This window comes from Astatotilapia calliptera, chromosome 9 (genome assembly GCF_964374335.1).
Source record: "Astatotilapia calliptera chromosome 9, fAstCal68.1, whole genome shotgun sequence".
NCBI classification, from domain to species: Eukaryota; Metazoa; Chordata; class Actinopteri; order Cichliformes; family Cichlidae; genus Astatotilapia; species Astatotilapia calliptera.
In genome coordinates, this window is record NC_137430.1 from 31,395,278 (window position 1) to 31,415,245 (window position 19,968).

The window sequence follows — 19,968 nt, forward strand, 5'->3', positions numbered from 1 at the left end:
AAACACAGGGATTGGAAGGTGAAGATGGAATGACAGACTGCAGGGAGGAAATCTTGTTTACAAAGAACTTTAGAAAGTCATTACAGAGGGTGGCAGAAGGTGTGAGGAGTCTGAGGTTTATGGACACTACTGTGTGTAAGGATTTACAATGGAATTTAAAACACGAAACAGAGTCTGAGGTTTATGGACACTACTGCTAACCAGGTTTGATATGTAGGAGGACTTGGCCTCTTTAACGGCTTTCTGATAGGTTGAAAGAGAGTCTCTGAGGATATTAAAAGAAATGTGCAGCTTGTCCTTTTTCCATTTTCTCTCAGCACACCTACAGGTGCGCCTGAGAGCACGAACAGAGTCTGTAATCCAGGGTTCAGCGTGAGCTTTGGGACGGAGTGTTTTTAGGGGAGCGATGAGGTCCAAAATAGAAGTACATGTTGAGTTGAAAAGAGCAGTTAAATCTTCTGCACACAAGGAATCAATCCAGTCCACCGTGGAGAGCTCAGAGTTGCTAAAAGCAGCAGAAAACTGAGATGGTACATGGGTATTGATGATCCGGTGACGGCGTGAAGGAGGTTTAACTGCAGCATCAGAACAATGTGCAGTGGCAGAAAATAGAACAGGAAAATGATCGGAGATACACGCACTCTCACAAATTTCAGAGATGTGGATACCCAAGCCGTGAGACATGACAAGGTCCAAAGTGTGACCCTTCTCATGTGTGGAGCCAGACACACACTGAGTAAGGTTGAAGGAATCCAACAGTGAAACAAAGTCTCTAACCAGGGGCTTAGATGGACAGCACACATGAATATTCAGGTCCCCCCCCCCCCCCCCCGAACCTCGAGAAGCTGGGGAGGGGGACTAATGAATTCCTTTCATCACAGAGTTAAAACAATGTAAAGATGGTAAGCATAAAAATTACAACATTTAACAATTCACTTCAACAGTGGCATACTTGGAAAACTACACCAGATGGCAGAATATACGCATTGTGAGGATACCAGAGAATGCGGAGGGCCCACGACCAACGGAATTCATCACCAAACTACTCTTTGATGTGCTTGATGAGAACAACTTTGAGAGACCGCCATCGGTGGATAGAGCCCACAGGAGTTTGGCTTCTAAACCAGTAGATGGCGACAACAGATCACGTCCGTTCATTGTCAGACTCCACCACTTCCAAACCAGAGAGCTTATCCTACGCCTTGTCAGACAGAAGGGCCCACTCCTATTCAACGGATCGAGATTCCACATATTTCCTGACTACAGCCCAGAAGTCAACAAACGACGCGCGGCCTTCTCCGAGTCCAAAAGGAAGCTCCACGCTGCGAAGGTCAGGTTCGGTCTCTTCTACCCAGCCACTCTGCAGTTCACACACAACGGGAAACACTTGAGGTTTACCGACCCTGTAGAGGCGCTGACCTACATTAATAATAATATCACTATTGATAACGGACGCCCGGCCTCGCACCCTGCAGAGACTGGTGACCGAGGTAATGGTAACGATTGGGTTGATTACATTGAAGATCACTTCACAGAAGGTGGCATCATTAGACATGGCTACTCTGTCAAACTTTGAATATTTCTTTACTCTTAATGTGTGCTGTTATCATTGGTCATAGTGGCAATGAACATTTTATATTTGATGGTGAACATCTTCTTAAATGTTCAACTTTTTTTTTCTTTTCTTCTTTACTGATGTTATTGCCCTTTTTTTCTTTTTCAAATTATGAAAGGATGTTACAGTTTGTACCCTGTTGAAGGTTTTTTTTTTTTTTTGGGGGGGGGGGGGGGGGTAGCCTTTTTAAGGCCCGTTTATGTGTTATGTGTTGTTTTGGTGTGGCATTTGCTTTGTATTCACCGTGTGCACCTACTGTGCTTTTTATCGCTTAAATTGGGCAAACATCTATATTTTTGAATTACATGGTTCTGACAAAGAGTAAATTGGACCCTGTCACAGATAATGCTGACATAAAAATTATAAGTTGGAATGTGAAGGGTATGAACATGTTGGCCCCCCTGTGAGAGGGGCCAACATGTGAGGTTGTGGAATGTTCTTTGTCTGTGTGTCTGTATATAAGATGTAAGGACGGTGGCCACAATCCGGAGATGGTCCTGGTGTTTCACTGGGATGCTCTCTCCACATCGCAATGTGTTTATTAAACCCACTTCAAATCAAGCTCGCTGGGTGTGTTGCAGGTTATTGTTAAATTTTCCACGACAGTGCCCAGCTGTCTGACGAAGAGTGAGATATGGCTCTTACCAGGGTCCATTCGTCTTCTATATGTTCAAGACACTCCCTAATACAATTCAAAGTGTTACACAGGTTACATTTTTCAAAAGTTAAACTAGCAAAAATATTTCCGAACATAGACATAGACCCATCGTGTGATAGATGCAAACAGACTCCAGCTACTTCCCTTCATATGTATTGGTCCTGTTCGAAAATTGCTCCTTTCTGGTCATCATTTTTTGAAGTCATCTCTAAAGCCTATGCCTATAACATCTCGCCTCCCCCTTGGTGACAATTTTTGGTTGTTTCTCTGGTATTGTGACTTCTGTTCCCCCTGCCCATTTACAGAGGGTCATTGCGTTTTTGTCATTATTAGCGAGACGCCTGATTTTATTTAAATGGAAGTCTACTACTGCTCCATCACACCACCGCTGGATAACGGATGTTATGCAAAATGTCAAACTGGAAAAAATCAGATGTACTCTGAACGGATCCATCGGCAAATTCCACACAACGTGGAACCCTCTGTTAACATACGTCAACAATTTATCCGGTCTGGAACTGGAATCTTCAGTGTTTTTGTTTGCCCTAGAACAGTCCTGTAAAAACAATAGAGAGGTGCACCCCCCTCCCCCCTTTCTTTTTTTTTTTGCTGTTGTTGCTGTGCTTTTTGTTTGTTTGTTTTTTTGTTTGTTTGTTTAGTGTTTTTGTTCCCTTGTCCTGTCTTGGTATTATCTGTCTTTATGATCTGTGCACTGTAAAAACTGTGATTGGGGTTAATTAGAATCTAATAGGAGATTAATGGTAATTATTACTCAGTAAAAACGTGTATGAGTAGTTTTAATCAAATCTAAGCAAAATTCAACAATTTTGAGATGTTCAGTTATTTAAATTTACACAGTTTTGTTTGGGGTAAATTCAGCAATGGTTTGTTGAGTAGATTTTAAAAAAATGTTTGAGTACTAAAAAAATTTAAGAAATCTAATAGATTTAACTGATGAAAGCATTTTCATTTTAATCATTGTACACTTCCGCCCATAATCCTTTGTGCCACGTGCAGGACACACGCACTTCATGAGTGGACATCTCCATTTTGTCAGAGGTAAGACTTCTTAATTTGTTCAAATATAAGACACGGTTTAAACAATAACGTATATCGGTTTTGAGTAAAGGTTTTAAAGAGTATGATACGTCGAAATTTTATTAATAATCATCCCTGTAATGATAGTATCGTATTTTTACACAAATGGCAGTTAGTGGACTGCTAGCACAAGGTCACTTTCCAAGCCTTCACGACTGTGTTACTGAACAGCTTTAACTAACCACATGTTTTACCGTATTAAAAAATATCAACGGTATATTCCGATGAGTTTTAACGTCTTTCATCCACGTTTAAAAGTTCATGAAAAGGTTTTGCGGTCAGTTGTGAGTGATTTTGTCAGCCACGGTCAGTTTTTCGAACTCCAGTTTCCAATAATGTCGGCCGCTACTAAGTTTTAAAATTACTCTTAGTAATCTTTCTGGGTCACAAAATAAACTTTTAACATATTTTCAGGCGCGAAAGTAGCTGTGTAAACATCAAATATCTGCTCTGTTTATCAAGATATCGCATGTTTGCAAAAGTGCTTCGACGTTTTCGGAGCATCTGCTACCCACCAGCTTGATAGCAAGCCGGGAGCTCGAGGGTCACTGAAGCCGCTGAGAACAGCACAACTCCCGGCACATCATTTTCAGATCACCGCGGGGTTTCGCTACTCAGTTTAAACGTAATGTATAAGTCACTTAGACAACCTAAAAATGTTATTGTTTGGTTTTTTTCAGTGTTTTATTTGTTCGTGAGTAAATCGGTTTGGCTGAGATTAATGATAATGTTGCTTTCCTTTCAGGTAATGGAAGATCCCTCAACTTAAATTCACCTGATCAGCATGTAGACTGTGCATTATAAAGTAAGTTGTGATAACATGTTATATTAAATTAAACTAATGGTTTTGAAATTGAAGCGGCATGAAATTACCAAGTTGACCCCACTTAATCTAACTTATTTGTTTTTGTAAAAACAATAAGTAGAAAATAATTGCTTATTATTTGTAGGATTTTTTTCTTCTTCTCTATAATCTCAACATCAAATGTGTATAGATACCCATGCTCTTACATTTGTCATGAAAAACTATTTAGATTCTTAGATATATATTTTTCCATCACTTTAGGACCTGGCAAATGGGATGGCAGTGTAAGATATGCAAATCTTTTTCTACTACAAAGGGGAATCTTCTACGTCATTACAGATTACAACACGCAACATTTGGTCGTGGACAGCACCAGCCATGTCTGTATGGCAGTTGTCCTTGCACATTTAAAACACAAGGAGCCCTTCGCACACATTTGTCCAGATACCATACCGCTGAAGAGAGTCCAAGGCCTGGAGTGATCACTGCATTTAAGTGTTTGGCTTGCACTGCTTTTTGCTCTACTCAGAAGGACTATTTTCAGCATATAGGAAATCACTTGAAGAGACACGAAACTGTATTTTGCGTTTTTAATGGATGTGACTTTCACACAAATATATACAATACATTTCTAAAGCACAAAGGCAGGAGACATACATGTTGTTCCTTAACTGATTTTAAGAAAGAAGTCTTGGAAAGTCATCCTAGTCAGAACACTGACCATTCTGATGTCCCTGAACTCAACAGTGATGAATGCTCTAGTGATGTTGATCCAGAAAGTGCATCTCGTACTGTTCTTCAAGGACTTGGCTTACTTCTACTCAAGTTAGAAAGCACTTACAATGTTTCAGTGAGGTGCATTAATGCTTTGGTTGAAGATCTCTTCTATATTTCTTCTTCAGCATCTGTGGAGGCGGTTAAAAATATAATTGATTCAGCACTGAAATCTAACAAATGCACAGTTGACCACACTATCATAAAGGACTTGGCTGAACAGTTGTGCAGCTCTCATCCCATTAGCAGAGCTCTTGGAGCAGGCGGGCCACTTGGTTCAGCTTTCAAGAGAAATAAGTATTTTAAGGAGCATTTCCAGTTTGTGGATCCTATTGAATATATTCTTGATGCTGAACAAAAAAAGAGCTTTCAATATGTACCAGTTCTAAAGACTTTGCAAGAAGTACTGAAGAACAAAGATATTGCAGTGGAAGCCTTTTCGAGGTGCTCAAGTAGCACTGGGCATTTTGAGTCCATTTTTGATGGTACGTGTTTTAAGGACAATGACTTTTATGCTGTAGAAGAAACAAGACTCTCTATAATAATTTATGTTGATGAATTTGAGGTGTGTAACCCATTAGGAACCTCTCGAAAAAAACATAAAATAACTGCAGTTTATTGGGTTTTGGCCAATTTGCCATTGAGATTACAGTCTGCCTTAACATCAATACAACTAGCTTTACTTTGCAAATCTGTTGATGTGAAACAGTTTGAATACAAAGTAGTATTGGATCCACTTTTGAAAGATCTTGTCACTTTTGAACAGGAGGGGTTTTTTATTTCATGTTTAGGGAGAAATATTAAAGGCGCCCTACACTGTGTTGTAGCTGATAACCTTGGTGCTCATGCAATTAGTGGACTTGTTGAAAGTTTTAACGGGCCATATGTTTGTAGATTTTGCCTTGGACATTCTTCAGAGTACCAGACATATGAAGTACGGTCTGGGGTCTTCCCACTTCGAAAAAACGATGACTATGATTTACACGTACAAGCTGTCAAAGAAAATCCAAATTTAGTGCCTCATTTTGGCTTAAAGCGGTCATGTCCATTAACTGATCAACTTAATAATTTTCACTTTGTGTCTGGATACCCACCAGATGTCCTTCATGACCTTTTTGAGGGAATAGTGCCAAGAGAGTTAGCATTGTGTTTTCAAGTTTTTTTGAAGAAGCACTACTTCAGTTTGACTGAACTGAATAATATAATCACATGTTTTCCATATAAGGGCTCAGACAAATTGAACAGTCCACAAGCAATCCCTTCAAATTTTGCTGGTCGCAAAACTGTAGGAGGAAATGCTCATGAAAACTGGGCCCTAATACGTTTGTTGCCTCTCCTTGTTGGTTTACGTGTACCTGAAGATGATCCTGTTTGGCAACTTCTTCTGACTTTGAAGGACATTGTTGAGTTAGTGGTTGCCCCTGTTCACACAACACAAAGTATTGCCTACCTTGAATTTAAAATATCTGAACATCGTGTCAGATATTTGGAAGTTTTTCCTGATCAAAGGCTCACACCAAAACACCATTTTTTGGAGCACTACCCTGCTGTAATAGAAAAATATGGGCCATTGGTTGGAGTATGGACAATGCGCTTTGAGGCGAGACACAGATTTTTCAAGCAAGTTGTGAGACACACTAACAATTTCAAAAATGTGTTGCTGACCCTTTCTACAAGGCATCAAATGATGATGGCATACCACATGCAATCAAAAGAGGTGAAACCTGCCCTGCTTGTCACAAAAATATCCAGAATGCCTGTAGATGTGCTGCATCCAGACATACAGGCAGATTTAAGAGCAAGATCACCATCTCTGACTTGTGTGCAGTTTGCCACCACTGTCACCTACAGTGGAACAAGATACACTGCTGGGATGATCCTGTCTAATGGTTCAACATGTGGACTACCAGACTTTGCTGAGATAATACAGATAGTCGTTTTGGACAATTGTGTATATTTCATTGTGAAGTTACTTGCTGCATGGTATGTAGAGCATCTGAGATCTTTTCAACTGGAGGACACTGGCAAGATCAGTCTTTTGGAGCAGCAGAAACTTGGTGACATGTGGCCCTTGGCTTCTTACAATGTGGGAAGAAAACGCTTGGTAACCCTGAAACGTTACATCTGCTGTGAATAATAGGTAAAAAAAAAACAAAACGACAACAACAAAAACTTGATAACATGTACATCTCCCAAGTATTTGTTATTTGCAACATTTGGTGTGTTGAAGTGTGCTTTTTGTTTTATAGTTTTATATCTCAACTATTGTATAAATGAAAAGTAATAACTAATTTTATTTAATTGAAGGGAAATTTAACTCTGCCCATTTACATTTTATTCTAGGTTGAACAAGATGGAGGCAAAGCTTCGTGTAATTATTGATGACCAAATCGAGAAGTTGGTTCTTCCATCAGGGATCCCACCAACATTGGAGGAGCTGCAGAGTGTTGTGAAGGATACTTTTGGGATTTCAAATGACTTCAGTCTTCAGTATTTTGACCCAGAATTCCAGGACTACTTCACTCTTCACAGAGCTGACCAGATAAAAGACAAAGACACTGTGAAGGTTGTTGGCATCACCCCGGTCATGATAAACTTGACTCCGGTTGATGACAGTTTTGGCAGCCCCTCTGGCCAACTGTCTGACTATGACTCCTCATATGCTGAGTCAGTTGTATCCAATGCAGACTCTGCTGCAACTACTTCTTCTCAGGACACCATTATTCTCAAAAGGCAGAAGACCACAGAACGTTGTGAGCCCTGGCCGAAACAGTTTCCCATTCCACAGTTTGCATATGAAACTGAGATGTACCTGGAAAGAGCCACTGAGGAGTATAAAAAGAATGGAAGAATTACTTTTCAACTTTATTTGAAAAAATAGGACACACTACTTTTTTTTCTTTTTTTTAAAACAGTTCTTATGAACTCCTGTGTCAATGGAGGACTTAATGTGTTCGATTTTAACACTCTAAATAACACATTCAAAATAAATTGGTTAAAAATATAATTACAAATCCTACATCCATTTGGATACTATACCTATGTACATGTTTTCTAAGGAAGGTGTCCTTACTTATAATTTTAATATTGATAAAATCCCTATATAAATCTCTGCATTTCATCGCCAAGCTTTTTTAGCATGGACTCTTATTTACAAACATGGTCTACACAAACACCAAAACCACAACAGATGTGTGATTAACTTGTTAATCTTAATGGTTAAATTTCATATTCACAAATCCAAATGTTTAGGAAGACATCCCTCTTTTTATGTTTTTTTTCCCACGAGCTTGTGCAATACCTTTAATATAGTGCTGTTTAATTCTACTTTGTATAATGATGTTTAAATAAAGGTTTGTAAAAAAAAAAAAAAGAAAGAAGACGAAGAAGGAGGAGTGTGCGTACTGTGCTCTTTGCTGTGTCTTGCCGCCGTTTTAAAAATGGGCACTTTTTGAAGAACCCGCATCAAAGTATTGTGGAGAAGCGTCGTGTTAAATCTAATTGATGAACGGCTTTTTGTGAAGTATTGTAACAGCCACTATGGTGTGGTGTCCCTTTAAGACGCCCAAGTCGAGGGTTGATGGTGTCATCAGTTTGTGCCACTGCTCTCTCGCTCCGGGATTATGAGGTCACGTGCCTTCACGCTTGTGCTTAACGAAGGACGGATTTATGTTTTCTTCTCCAGACATTTTTTTTGTTGTTGTTTTATTTGCAACGCTTGGGTTGTATGAACGCTGGGCGTTATGTTGTTGAGCCGCAGCCGTTCAACCGGGCTTTTATATGGTTGTTGAAGAAGGCGTATTAAAGAACCACCGTGGATTACCGATACCAGCGTGGGTGTGTGTTCTTCCGACTAGCCTGCTAGGTGTTTTGCCGCCTCCTCTCAACCACGCAACACAACCCGACGTTACAGTATGTATTGCAGCTGCGAAGACGAACGTACGTTCTCCTGCTAGGTTACAGCTGGTAGGAAGGTGCGTTCAGTGTGTCTTTGTAATTTTAAGTTTCCATGTCAAACGAGATGAAACAGTTATTTCTGGATGCGCACTTATTTGCTGAGATTAACAATGTGTTTTTGTAAACCACGTGATGATTTAAGTCATTTAATCTTTACAGAACATGTGAGCGAGGCTAAAAGAGCAATATTTTTATGTTTAGTAAACTGACGTTTCTAAATGTAACTGCTTTTATTTTATCAGTTCTGACGAGGACAGCTGAGTGATGTTGTTGGTGAGCTTGGATTAAATCCTCTCTAAACAAAGAGCTTGTCCTCGTGGTGACTGACTTGGGGAGTGGAGGTCAGTGAGCTCATTGTCTCTGCTGGTCCGACTCCAACTACAAAGCCGGCCGCTCGCCCCCTCCTGAGTCTGAGAGGAGATCCAGAGTAAGTCAGTTATAACTACACTGGTTGCTTAACTTTATCATTTTCTACAGGGTCTCTCTCTCTTAGCCAGTGTTGGGGAGTAACGGAACACATGTACCGCCGTTACGTATTTAAAATACAAAATATGAGTAACTGTATTCCGTTACAGTTACCGTTTTAAAAGGTGGTATTCAGAATACAGTTACTTTGTTGAAATAAATGGATTACACTGCGGTACTTTCCTGTTTCATATTGTCGCGGGTCAGGACTGTTTGGGTTTTGTTTGACAGCTACGTTCTGTTGTTCCAGGAGGCAGCGTTACGGTTGCCATGGTTACAGGGCGACGCTCTCTCTCTGCGACTGTGTGTTTCCTGGGTGAGAGAGCGCCTTTTCGTTGTTGTTGTGCTAAGCTAACAGGCAGAATGCTACAAGCATAGCTCTAAAGAATGTAGCATCATGGGCAGTGTAGTCCGTGCTGCAGGGAGAATGGACTGCCATACACGTTATGGGTCTGTGAGCGCGAGGAGGGAGAAAAAGGGGAGTGGAAAGGTACGAGCTGTCATCGAGGAAAAATGGGAGCTGGAAGCATGTAAATATAATAATAACCACTTCAGCCAAGAAGAGTGCCTGACGAGCCCAGTTGTAAGTACGCTATTAAGACTCGACTGTACGCTGTGTTCGTGTTTTCCTCCGAAAACAATAAGTTCCGTTGGAGCAGTCTTTCAACGCCTCTCTCTGTCTCTCGCAAGCAAAGTTGACCCAGACAACAAAGTAAAGCTATTTTTCGGCTATGAGCCGACAGGGACCCCGCCGTTTTAGTCAGAGGTCCCTTTACTACGGTTCGGCGTCGCGGACCTTCAGTAACAGTAATAAATCACACAGCAATAGTACATTAACGTTGTTGTAAAAAGCATGATAATATATTAAGTAATCCAAAGTATTCAGAATACGTTACTGTCATTGAGTAACGTAACGGAACACGTTACAGAATACATTTTGGGGCATGTATTCTGTATTCTGTAATGGAATACATTTTAAAAGTAACCTTCCCAACACTGAGTGTAGTATTAAGTGGACATGGCCCTGAAAAATAAAGGCATTAGACTACGTGTCCTTGGGGGGTAGAAAGCTGTAGACTCTCGCCCACGCTTGCCTGTGAAAAACTAGATAACAGGGGACCATCTTCTAGTGGAGATGCATTATAACTCACCTGTGCATTATAATAAAAGGTGTTGATTGCAGCTGACAGTGTCTGCAGACTTTGATAACTGTGACACCCTCGTGGTTAATCAGAGGGAAATCTGAGTCAGTGTGGATTTGGTTGTACAGCTCTCACACATACAACCTGAACTGCACATTGTAAGTGTGATGTTCTTCAAATTTGAACAAAGTAAAAACTAAAAAACTTTGAAGTCATACGAGCCAATATTTTATTCACAATGTTGAACTTTTACTACTTTTATCCCCAAAATGAACTCACTTCAAATATTTACCACAGCATAGCGTCCCCAGGCACCTGAGACGTTTGGCAGATGGTGAAACTGTTTATCTTTGTGAGGTAAGAGGGGGCACTTGTGGATGAGCTGAAGATATAGACCTGATGTCACTGTTTGGGTTCTTTGTCATTACAGGAGAAAGAAGTGAAAGCAGGCCCAAACCTCAGCACATGGATGACATCAACCAAAAACATCCAGCACCAGCAAGTAAAGATGAGCCAGCGGCGATCCCTGTGGAAAAGACTTTTCCTGCTATGAAGCAGATCAGAAGACGCAAGCGCGCCAACAGGGAGGAGAGAAGCTTGAGCTGTGATCAGTGTGGAAAGACCTTTACTCTGATTGGTAGCTTAAAATCACATCAGCTGATCCACACCGGTGTGAAACCATTCAGCTGTGATCAGTGTGGAAAGACCTTTACTCTAAGATGCAACTTAAAATCACATCAGCTCGTCCACACGAAATTTAAAGCTTTCAACTGTGATCTGTGTGGGATGTCTTTTACTCACAGTAGCAACATAAAAAGACATCAGCTGATCCACACCGGTGTGAAACCATTCAGCTGTGATCAGTGTGGAAAGACCTTTACTCAGATTTTTCACTTCAAATCACATCAGCTGATCCACACCGGTGTGAAACCATTCAGCTGTGATCAGTGTGGGAAGTCTTTTACTCAGAAAGCTCACTTAAAAACACATCAGCTGATCCACACCGGTGTGAAACCATTCAGCTGTGATCAGTGTGAAAAGCGCTATACTCTGAAAGGTGACTTAAAGAAACATTATATGATCCATGTTGGAGTTAAATCATTTGTCTGTGATCAGTGTGGAAAGTCTTTTACTCAGAAGAGCAACTTAAACTCACATCAGCGCACCCACTCTGGAGTTAAATCATTTGTATGTGGTCCCTGTGGAAAGGCTTTTACTCGTATGACTGGCTTAAAATTACATCAGCGCACCCACTCTCGAGTTAAATCATTTGTATGTGGTGACTGTGGAAAGGCTTTCATCCATTACAAAAGTCTATTGAGGCATCAAAAGACCCACAAAGTGTCCTCCTGTGAGAAAAGTGGCAGACCAATGGGACATTACCCTGACAGGGTTCATTTGAACACAGTGGGAGAAACGGGGGTTCTGAACAAAAGTTCTTCTGGATGCTGCGTCAAACTTAAAAAGCTTGAGATCAGGCTTCACAGAATTCAGCTTTAATTTCCTGAGAAAGTCAGAGCTTCACTGTCTTTGTAGATCTAGTGAAAACATGAAAGGGTGCAAAAAGAGGCACTGTGGTACTGCATGATGAAGTCAGAAGTGACAGAGAAGTATGTGAGCGTGGTTCAGGACATGTTTGTGTGGTAGCAGTGACTACCACACATACTTGGGTTGAAGGTGGGGGGAGGATTACATCAATTCTGAGCCCCAGATGGAAATTAGCCCTTGGCTATAATCTGGTATGTTTACATTCATGTAATTTTTTTTTTTACATTTGTATTCATTAACATGCACTGTCCTAAATAAATAAATTCAAATTCAAATTCAAACCACTGTAGTTATGGCTAGACAGGTTACCCTGAATCTTCCCTTAGGTATGCTGCAATAGGTGGAGGCTGCTGGGAATTTCCCATGATGCATTGAGTATTTCTTCCTCAGTCACCTTTCTCTCTCACTACTTGTTAATAGCAGAGATGGATAGTAATGCATGCGTTACTGTAATCCGATTACTTTTTTCAAGTAACCAGTAAAGTAAGGGATTACTATTGCAAAAAAGGTAATTAGATTACTGTTACTTTCCCGTAGGAACGCTGCGTTACTGCGTTACTAAAACCGTCTTATTTTTTTTTTCAAGAATGTCTCATGACAGTGATGTAAGCGAGTGCGACGTTCGTGGCAACAGCTGTGTAACTCCCAAAATGACAACACAGGCACAGCTTCTTCAAGACGGGCGCTTCGCTGCATTTATTGAACACCGTGAAAACTATAAACATAAAACTCAAAGGCTTTAAGTGCTTCAGTCTATCAGAAATAACACTTGTGCTTTAACAACAAAAACTTACCTCGTGGCCGCCTGCCACTTCGGAGGTCCTAGAAGAATACCTTTACAGTCTTGCGGATTCTAAATTAAAACATAAAATAATTAGAACACCGTACATTACAAATTTTCACAATATTACAATAGAGTTATAGCAAATGACAAATACCTTGTACAGCTGGTAGACTAAACAGGGCTTTGCCAATAGCTCGCTGAACTCCTTAGTGTGATTATTAAACGTGGGCTCACAGCCTATATTATCACGCCCAAACCTCGCAATAATAGCGGTGTAACAAAACTTGTTCTTTGTGACAAGATAAACACACCTTTACAATATTGACCACAGAAATGTACAAGCAAGAACATTTTAACTGCTGGAACAATCTATTAAACTTCTGTATACATAAGCCATTTCTGTGACACTTACAAGCTGTGTGCAGATCAACAATGGATAATATATCGAGTGCAAGAGAGAGTATGAGCATCCAGCGTTTAAAGAGTGGTAGTGCTGACCTTACTTTGAGTTTGATTCCATGAAAAGTGACAAAAACATTAGCGTTCATTGTTCGTGGGAAGAAAACTTATTTTTACAGCGAAAAAAACCCTAAACTTCCAAGCAAGCACCAAGTGCGCTACCATGCAATGGGAAAAATCACAGAGAAATTTGCAGATTATTCCATTGACCGCTGCTTTACAGGTGAAAAGGGAGCAACAGGACCGCTAGTCTTTGATTTAATTTATTTTCTGCTGTGTTTTACTTGCATCTATTTGAAAGACTGGGCGTAAACACAAATTTTTTTTTATTTTATATGCTGGAATGTGCAGAAAATAGGTTTAAATGTTAAACAAATTTCTTCCAGTCAGAGAATGTTGCATATAATTTAATTTTTGTTTGATGCAAAAGTTAAAAGATTAAAACTAATAAAACAAGTTTTAAAAAGAGACTTTTCCATTTGATTACATTTTTGTATGATAGATTATGCAGAAATAGTAGAATTGGGCTGAAAAATCTATCGCTTTATCACCCGTTCAGGTTGTAAATTGTGTTTTTAAAAAGTAACTAAGTAATTAATTACTTTTGAAAATAAGTAATCAGATCCATCATTACAATATTGAGGGCTTTGTATAATAGTCTAACTGCAAAAATAAAGACCAACGGTGAACTTTCAGTTGCTTTTAAGCTTGAAAGGTCCGCAAGACAGGGATGCCCCCTGAGTCCACTCTCATTTGCCATTTCTATAGAGCTGCTGGCTCAAAGGATTAGGCAGAATGATAAAATAAAAGGGATTAATATTGTTGGAAGTGAGCAGAAATTGGCCTTGTTCGCAGATGATGTTTTGGTTCACTTATCAAAACCTACAGAAAGTTCTTAGTAACTTTTGAAAGCCACCCCCCCCCCCCCCCCCCCCCCGCAAAAAAATTGCTCAACAAATACAAACTAGGCTGGGACAAAAAAAAAAAAAAAAGAAATATTTGGGCATTAACTTATCAATGGATATTACCAGTTTGGAAGAAATCAACTACTCCCCATTTAAAAAATATATTATGGTAGATATTAACAGATGGTCATTAACCCCTTATCTAAGCATCTCTTCTAGAGTAGACACCATAAAATTGAGAATGCTTCCAAAGATATTATACTTATTCCAGTCTATTTCTGTTTTTTTTCTTTCTTCCCCCCCCCTTCTCACCGTCTCTTCTCCCCTTTGGTTTTCTTTCTCTCCCTCTCTTTCTTTCATTCTTTCTCCCTGTCCTATCCCCCAGTCATGTCTGTCCCGTTTGTAGCAACTGAAAATAAAATAAATTCATAATTATAATAAAGGTCAATCAAATGGACCTTAAGACAACAATTCTGATGGCTGAAGATCCAAACGGGATGAAAAAAAAAAAAAAAAAGGAGTGCAGTGTGGCAGGCAGGAGTAGGACCCAAAATGCAGGCGCTCAGACTCAAGGTGTTAACTCAAAGTCACAGCTTTATTGGCTGGCAGGGGGAAAAAAACATACAAACTAAAACTGGGAAACAACAAACTAAAACTCACAGGGAGCTCCACACAGCAAGAGCGACAACGCGACACTGACTCAGAGAAACACAGGGTTTAAATACACTGGGAAGTAACAAGGGGAATGAGACACAGAAGGAGGGCACAGCTGGGAGAAATCAGGACTGACGAGACAAGAAAAGCAGGACGCATTCACATAAGACACGGACCTTCAAAGTAAAACAGGAAGTATGATATAGAGACACGGTGGAGACAGCAACTAAGAAACACAGAGACAAACCATAAGGTAGAGGACTCTAAGAACCGAAAGACACAGAGGGAAACTCACACATGCAGACACAGACTTACACAGAACAGAGGGTACACAGAGAAACATGAAGGGCAAGGGATCGAAACTAGAAACCATAGAATAACTCACACAAGTACAATAATACAAAAATCACAAAGAACTAAACATGCTGGGTCATGGGACCCAGGACCCTGACAATTTCTATAGAAAACCCTGATAGATACTTTGCAGAATGGGATTGGATCCTCTCTAGATTTATATGGGCGAGTAAAAAGCCAAGAGTTAAGTTTAAAACACTTCAGCTTTCAAAGGATAAAGGAGGACTAGGCCTCCCTTGCCTACATGACTATTATAGGGCAACCCAAATAAGAAATCTGGTGGGCTGGTGTAAACCTGGATACTGTTCAAGATGGAAGGAAGTGGAACTTTCCTTGGGAGGTAACTTCCTTGTTGGGGTACTGATACAAGATCCCTCAGAGTTACGACACCTGGAAGACCCGGGTAACCCTTGGATAGTAAGCTCAATAAAAACATGGAAAAGAGTACTTAAAAAGTATCAATTAATCCAAAGGGCCGGATTCCTTAGGTGGTTTGCATATAGACCAGATTTTTTGCCTAGTAAGACCGACTCGACATTTAAAACATGGGCTAATAAAGGCCTCACCACATACAGTATCTTGTTGAAAGATGGAAAAGTGATGAGTTTCCAGGATCTCAAGAAAAAGTTTGGGTTGCAAAATCAAGATTATTTTTATAGATATTTGCAACTGAGGGACTTCCTGAATAAAAAAACTAAAACATCCCCAGTTATCAACTGGGAATGAAGAAATTATTTATATATTTGAGAATGCATATAGAGATGCACCCTATTGAAAGATTATTTCCAAATGATATTGTTCACTGACCAATCTAAGAGGTCATGATACAAGATATGTTAAAGCAAGATGGGAAACAGAGTAATCTATCCCTAACAGGAGAGGAATGGGATGGGATCTGTAGGCAGCAGTGGTCGGTAACAACCTCCCCCTCGTGGAGGGAATTCAGCTGGAAGAATGTAATTCATCATTTTAATACCCCGGCTCAAAAATCCAATTATTCTCATAAAATAACATGCTGGAGGCAGTGTGGACATGCAGCAGCAAATCATTTCCACATTTTTTGGGAATTTCCTCGTGTGGCTCAATCTTTGAAGGAAATACATAAGGTCCTGGAAACAATCTTTCAAAAGAAAATACAATTTCATTTTGCAGTATTGTACCTAGGTAACTTAGAGAGTCTTAATCTATGCAAACCGGATAAATATTTGTTGAGTGTGCTGTTGGTAGCTGCTAAAAAGGCCATTGGCTTAAAGAGGACACTCCTACTATAAATGAGTGGATTGATGTGATACTATTTTTGTTATGGAAAGAACAATTTTTAGGCTAAAGTGGCAGGCGGACTCATTTGAAGATTAGTGGTTGAAATGGTTGAAATATGTACAAAATGGGAGGCCCGATTCTGTATAATCTCATTGTATTTTCTGTTTTTTGTTTTGTTTTGTCCCCCCCCCCCCCCCCCCCACTGTGTTTATTTGATGTTGTATTGTAGAAAACAAATAAAACAATTTGAAGAAAAGAAAAGAAGTAATCAGTAACGTAACGTGATTGCTTTTTTGGTGAAGTAATCAGTAATTAGTTACTGATTACTTTTTTCATGTACTTTGACCAACACTGGTTTATAGACCTCTCTGCATTGAATCATACTTGTTATTAATCTCTGGCTCTCTTCCACAGCATGTCTTTTATCCTGTTTTCTTCTCTGAAGAAGTCACTCGGAACACTGAAAACGCCACGTCCAGATGAACAGAATCAACTTTTCGGGACAACATTTAGGTACAAACAATTCACCACAAAAAGACTAAATATCCAGGAAAATTGACAGGTGCTTTCAACTGTGCAGTAAACATGTTTGACAAACTTAACACAATGTAACTTAAATCATACTGCAAGACAGAGCTGGCTTTCATTTCAGTGGGAGATAGTTTCATGGACATTTGCAGCTAGAAGTTTAAACTTTGGGTGAAATGGGGTCAATGCAACTCTTAAGCATCCATGCAAATGTTCATTAGTCAGCTGTGAGTGATTTTTTTTTCCCATTCATCTTTAAATTGCAGATTTTCACTTCAGGAAGCACACAGCCCCACTCCACTGATGACTTGCTGTTGGCCAACACCCTCAATGACTTTTACAGCTGGTTTGATGAGCCATCAAGCAGCCTTGACATCCCCACCTCCCCACTCCCACCAGCACAAAGCCATCACCACCATCAAAGACCTCACCCACAGGAGCTCCCTCCTCACTCCACACCTGAGAGCATTTCACACCACCTTCTCCCACTACAACCCTTCATATTCATGAAGCAGATGTGAGGAAGCAGTTTAAGAGCCCGAATGCTCAGAAAGCTCCTGGCCCAGACGGTGTGTCTCCTGCCTCACTGTGCAAATGAGCTGGCCCCAGTGTTTTCTGGCATTTTCAATTCCTCCTGCCTGCTACAAGTCCTCCACCTTAGTCATCCACCAAATGTCCTCTGCTCTTGTCCCCGTACTCCAGGGTGGGCAACTCCAGGCCTCGAGGGCAGATGTCCTGCAGGTTTTACATATAACCCTGGGTCAACACACCTGAATCAAAGAATTAGTTTATTACCAGGCCTCTGGAGAACTACAAAAAATGTTGAGGAGGTCATTTAGCCATTTGAATCAGCTGTGTTGGATCAAGGACACATCTAAAATCTTCAGGACACTGGCCCTCGAGGCCTGGAGTTGTCCACCCCTGCTGTACACCAACTGCTGCACCTCCAACCACCAGTCGGTCAAGCTAATTAACTTTGAAGATGACACCACCATTATCGACTCATCTCGGACAGGGATGAGTCTGCCTACAGGATGGAGATTGAACGTCTGGTGTCCTGGTGCAGCTGCAACAACCTGGTGCTGAACAACCAGAAGACAGTGGAGATTATTGTGGACTTAAGGAAGCACACAGCCCCACTACCCCCATCATCCTGACTGACACCCTCATCGCCACTGTGGACTCATTCCGCTTCCTGACCTCACCCTGGAGTGAGTGGGTGCCCACCATCACCTTAATTATAAAGAAGGCCCAGCAGAGGATGTACTTCCTGAGGCAGCTGAAGAAATTCAACCTGCCAATACGGACGATGATGCAATTCTACACTGCAATCATCGAGTCCATCCTCACCTCCTCCATCACCGTGTGGTACGCTGGAGTCGCCACCACTTACAAACTTATAAACAGAGACTGCAGTGTGTTGTACGCTCTGCTGAGAAGGTGATTGGCTGCAGACTCCCATCTCTGCACCTCCAGGACACTGGGGCGTGCAGCTCGGATCTCAGCTGACCCTTCTCACCCTGGATACAGTCTGTTTGACCCGCTCCCCTCAGGCAGGAGGCTCCGGTCCATTCGCACCAGAACCTCTCGCCATAAGAACAGTTTCTTCCCCTCTGCTGTCGGACACATGAACAATAAACATAAGACTGTTCCAACCACAAACACATGACCTATACTGTGTTCTCTGCATCTGTCCCATTTTTGCACTTATCATCGCCTGCATTCATGTACATCCCAATCTGCTTCGCACTATTTAAAATGTTTATTTTTATTTATTTATTTTACAGGCTGCATCATGCCTGTTCAAGAGTTGCCCACAGCAGATGGCAGGAATAAAATCTCCAACTACATACTAAATGAAAAATTGTTTGGCTGTTCAGACAAAACCCTCTTGGGGTCCGGATTTGGACCGAAGTCATGGGATTGGGGATCCTGTTGTAGGGTCTACCTTACCATATAAAGTGATTTGAGGAGACTGTTGTTATGATTAAAGTAAAATCCAATTGAAAAAGAACACACTAACACTTTTATTTGTCACAGATTTAGCAGAGAGGAGTCGATCGCTGTGCACACAGAGCCGAGAAAAAAGACGCTCATGTCTGTTCATTTCTGCTCTGTTTGATGAAAAAAGTGTTACTGAGGAACAACAAGAGGGCTTGCCTCTGAACACTCAGCTTGAGGAGTTTTAAAACAGAGCCAAAGCTTGACAGTCACACATCAACATTCAGAAGATTGTTTCAGAGTCTGGTTTAGTGAAATTTGAGGTTAATGGTGTGCCACAGACTTTGTAATTCCCATGTGTATGACTTATTTAAACATTCTCCAAAATGCAAAACTCTTAAAAACAACTTTTACCTTTTAAGAGTAATTAAATCTGAAAGCTGTTCCATCCTAAAGGATTACAACACTGCGTAGTTTATCATTTTATAAAAGTTTCAGCAGCTTTTTGAATTTGTCACATGTGTGGAAAGTTAAGAGTGAGCCTTTGTATCTTACTGTGAGTGATGCTCGTCAGCACACAAACCCAGAGTTTCTCTACAGGAACACAGACAGAGTTATTCCCTGTACTGTAAGGACACATTCAGCATTGTGCAGTAAACCCAGATCATCCCAGTTAAATGATTACATGGATGTGAGTGTGATCGTCAGAGCAGCACTGATCAGAGTCAGGTTATAATGTCCAAGGTGTACACAAACACTAAGTTTGATATTAAAATGTGTGAAGCGAAAATTCAGCCAAAGCCTTTAACTGGGATGTGAAAAAATATAAAATCACAGTATTTAATATTGAGGTCGTGTCAGCTGTATAATATAATTCTGCATATTTCCTAGTAAGAAGGAAATGTGTTTGTTCTTCACAGGCCGTTAACTGAGCACGAAGTCATTTGGATGAGTTTTTCTTGTATTTGTTCATCTCACATCTCTTATTTTCTTCCATATGAGGCGTTCGTTCAGGAAATGT

At 40.6% G+C, this 19,968-nt stretch overlaps 1 protein-coding gene across 8 annotated transcripts; it reads left to right on the forward strand.

The window, feature by feature from the left end:
* Window positions 1-8,454: 8,454 nt before the first annotated feature.
* Window positions 8,455-19,341, forward strand: LOC113029706 (uncharacterized). 8 transcript variants are annotated; one of them, XR_013911515.1, is made up of 4 exons: window positions 8,493-8,924; window positions 9,150-9,334; window positions 10,945-16,991; window positions 17,273-19,341. XR_013911515.1 is itself a non-coding variant. In XM_026180702.2 (4 exons), the coding sequence occupies exon 4, from the start codon at window positions 10,980-10,982 to the stop codon at window positions 12,012-12,014; it is 1,035 nt and encodes a 344-aa protein (XP_026036487.2). In that variant the 5' UTR covers window positions 8,524-8,924; window positions 9,150-9,334; window positions 10,812-10,871; window positions 10,945-10,979; the 3' UTR covers window positions 12,015-12,343. The 8 variants fall into 8 exon arrangements, 6 of the variants coding, with proteins under 6 accessions (XP_080162874.1, XP_026036487.2, XP_080162872.1 ...); XR_013911516.1 differs by having other exon boundaries at window positions 8,493-8,862; XM_026180702.2 differs by lacking the exon at window positions 17,273-19,341 and adding an exon at window positions 10,812-10,871 and having other exon boundaries at window positions 8,524-8,924; window positions 10,945-12,343.
* Window positions 19,342-19,968: the final 627 nt, after the last annotated feature.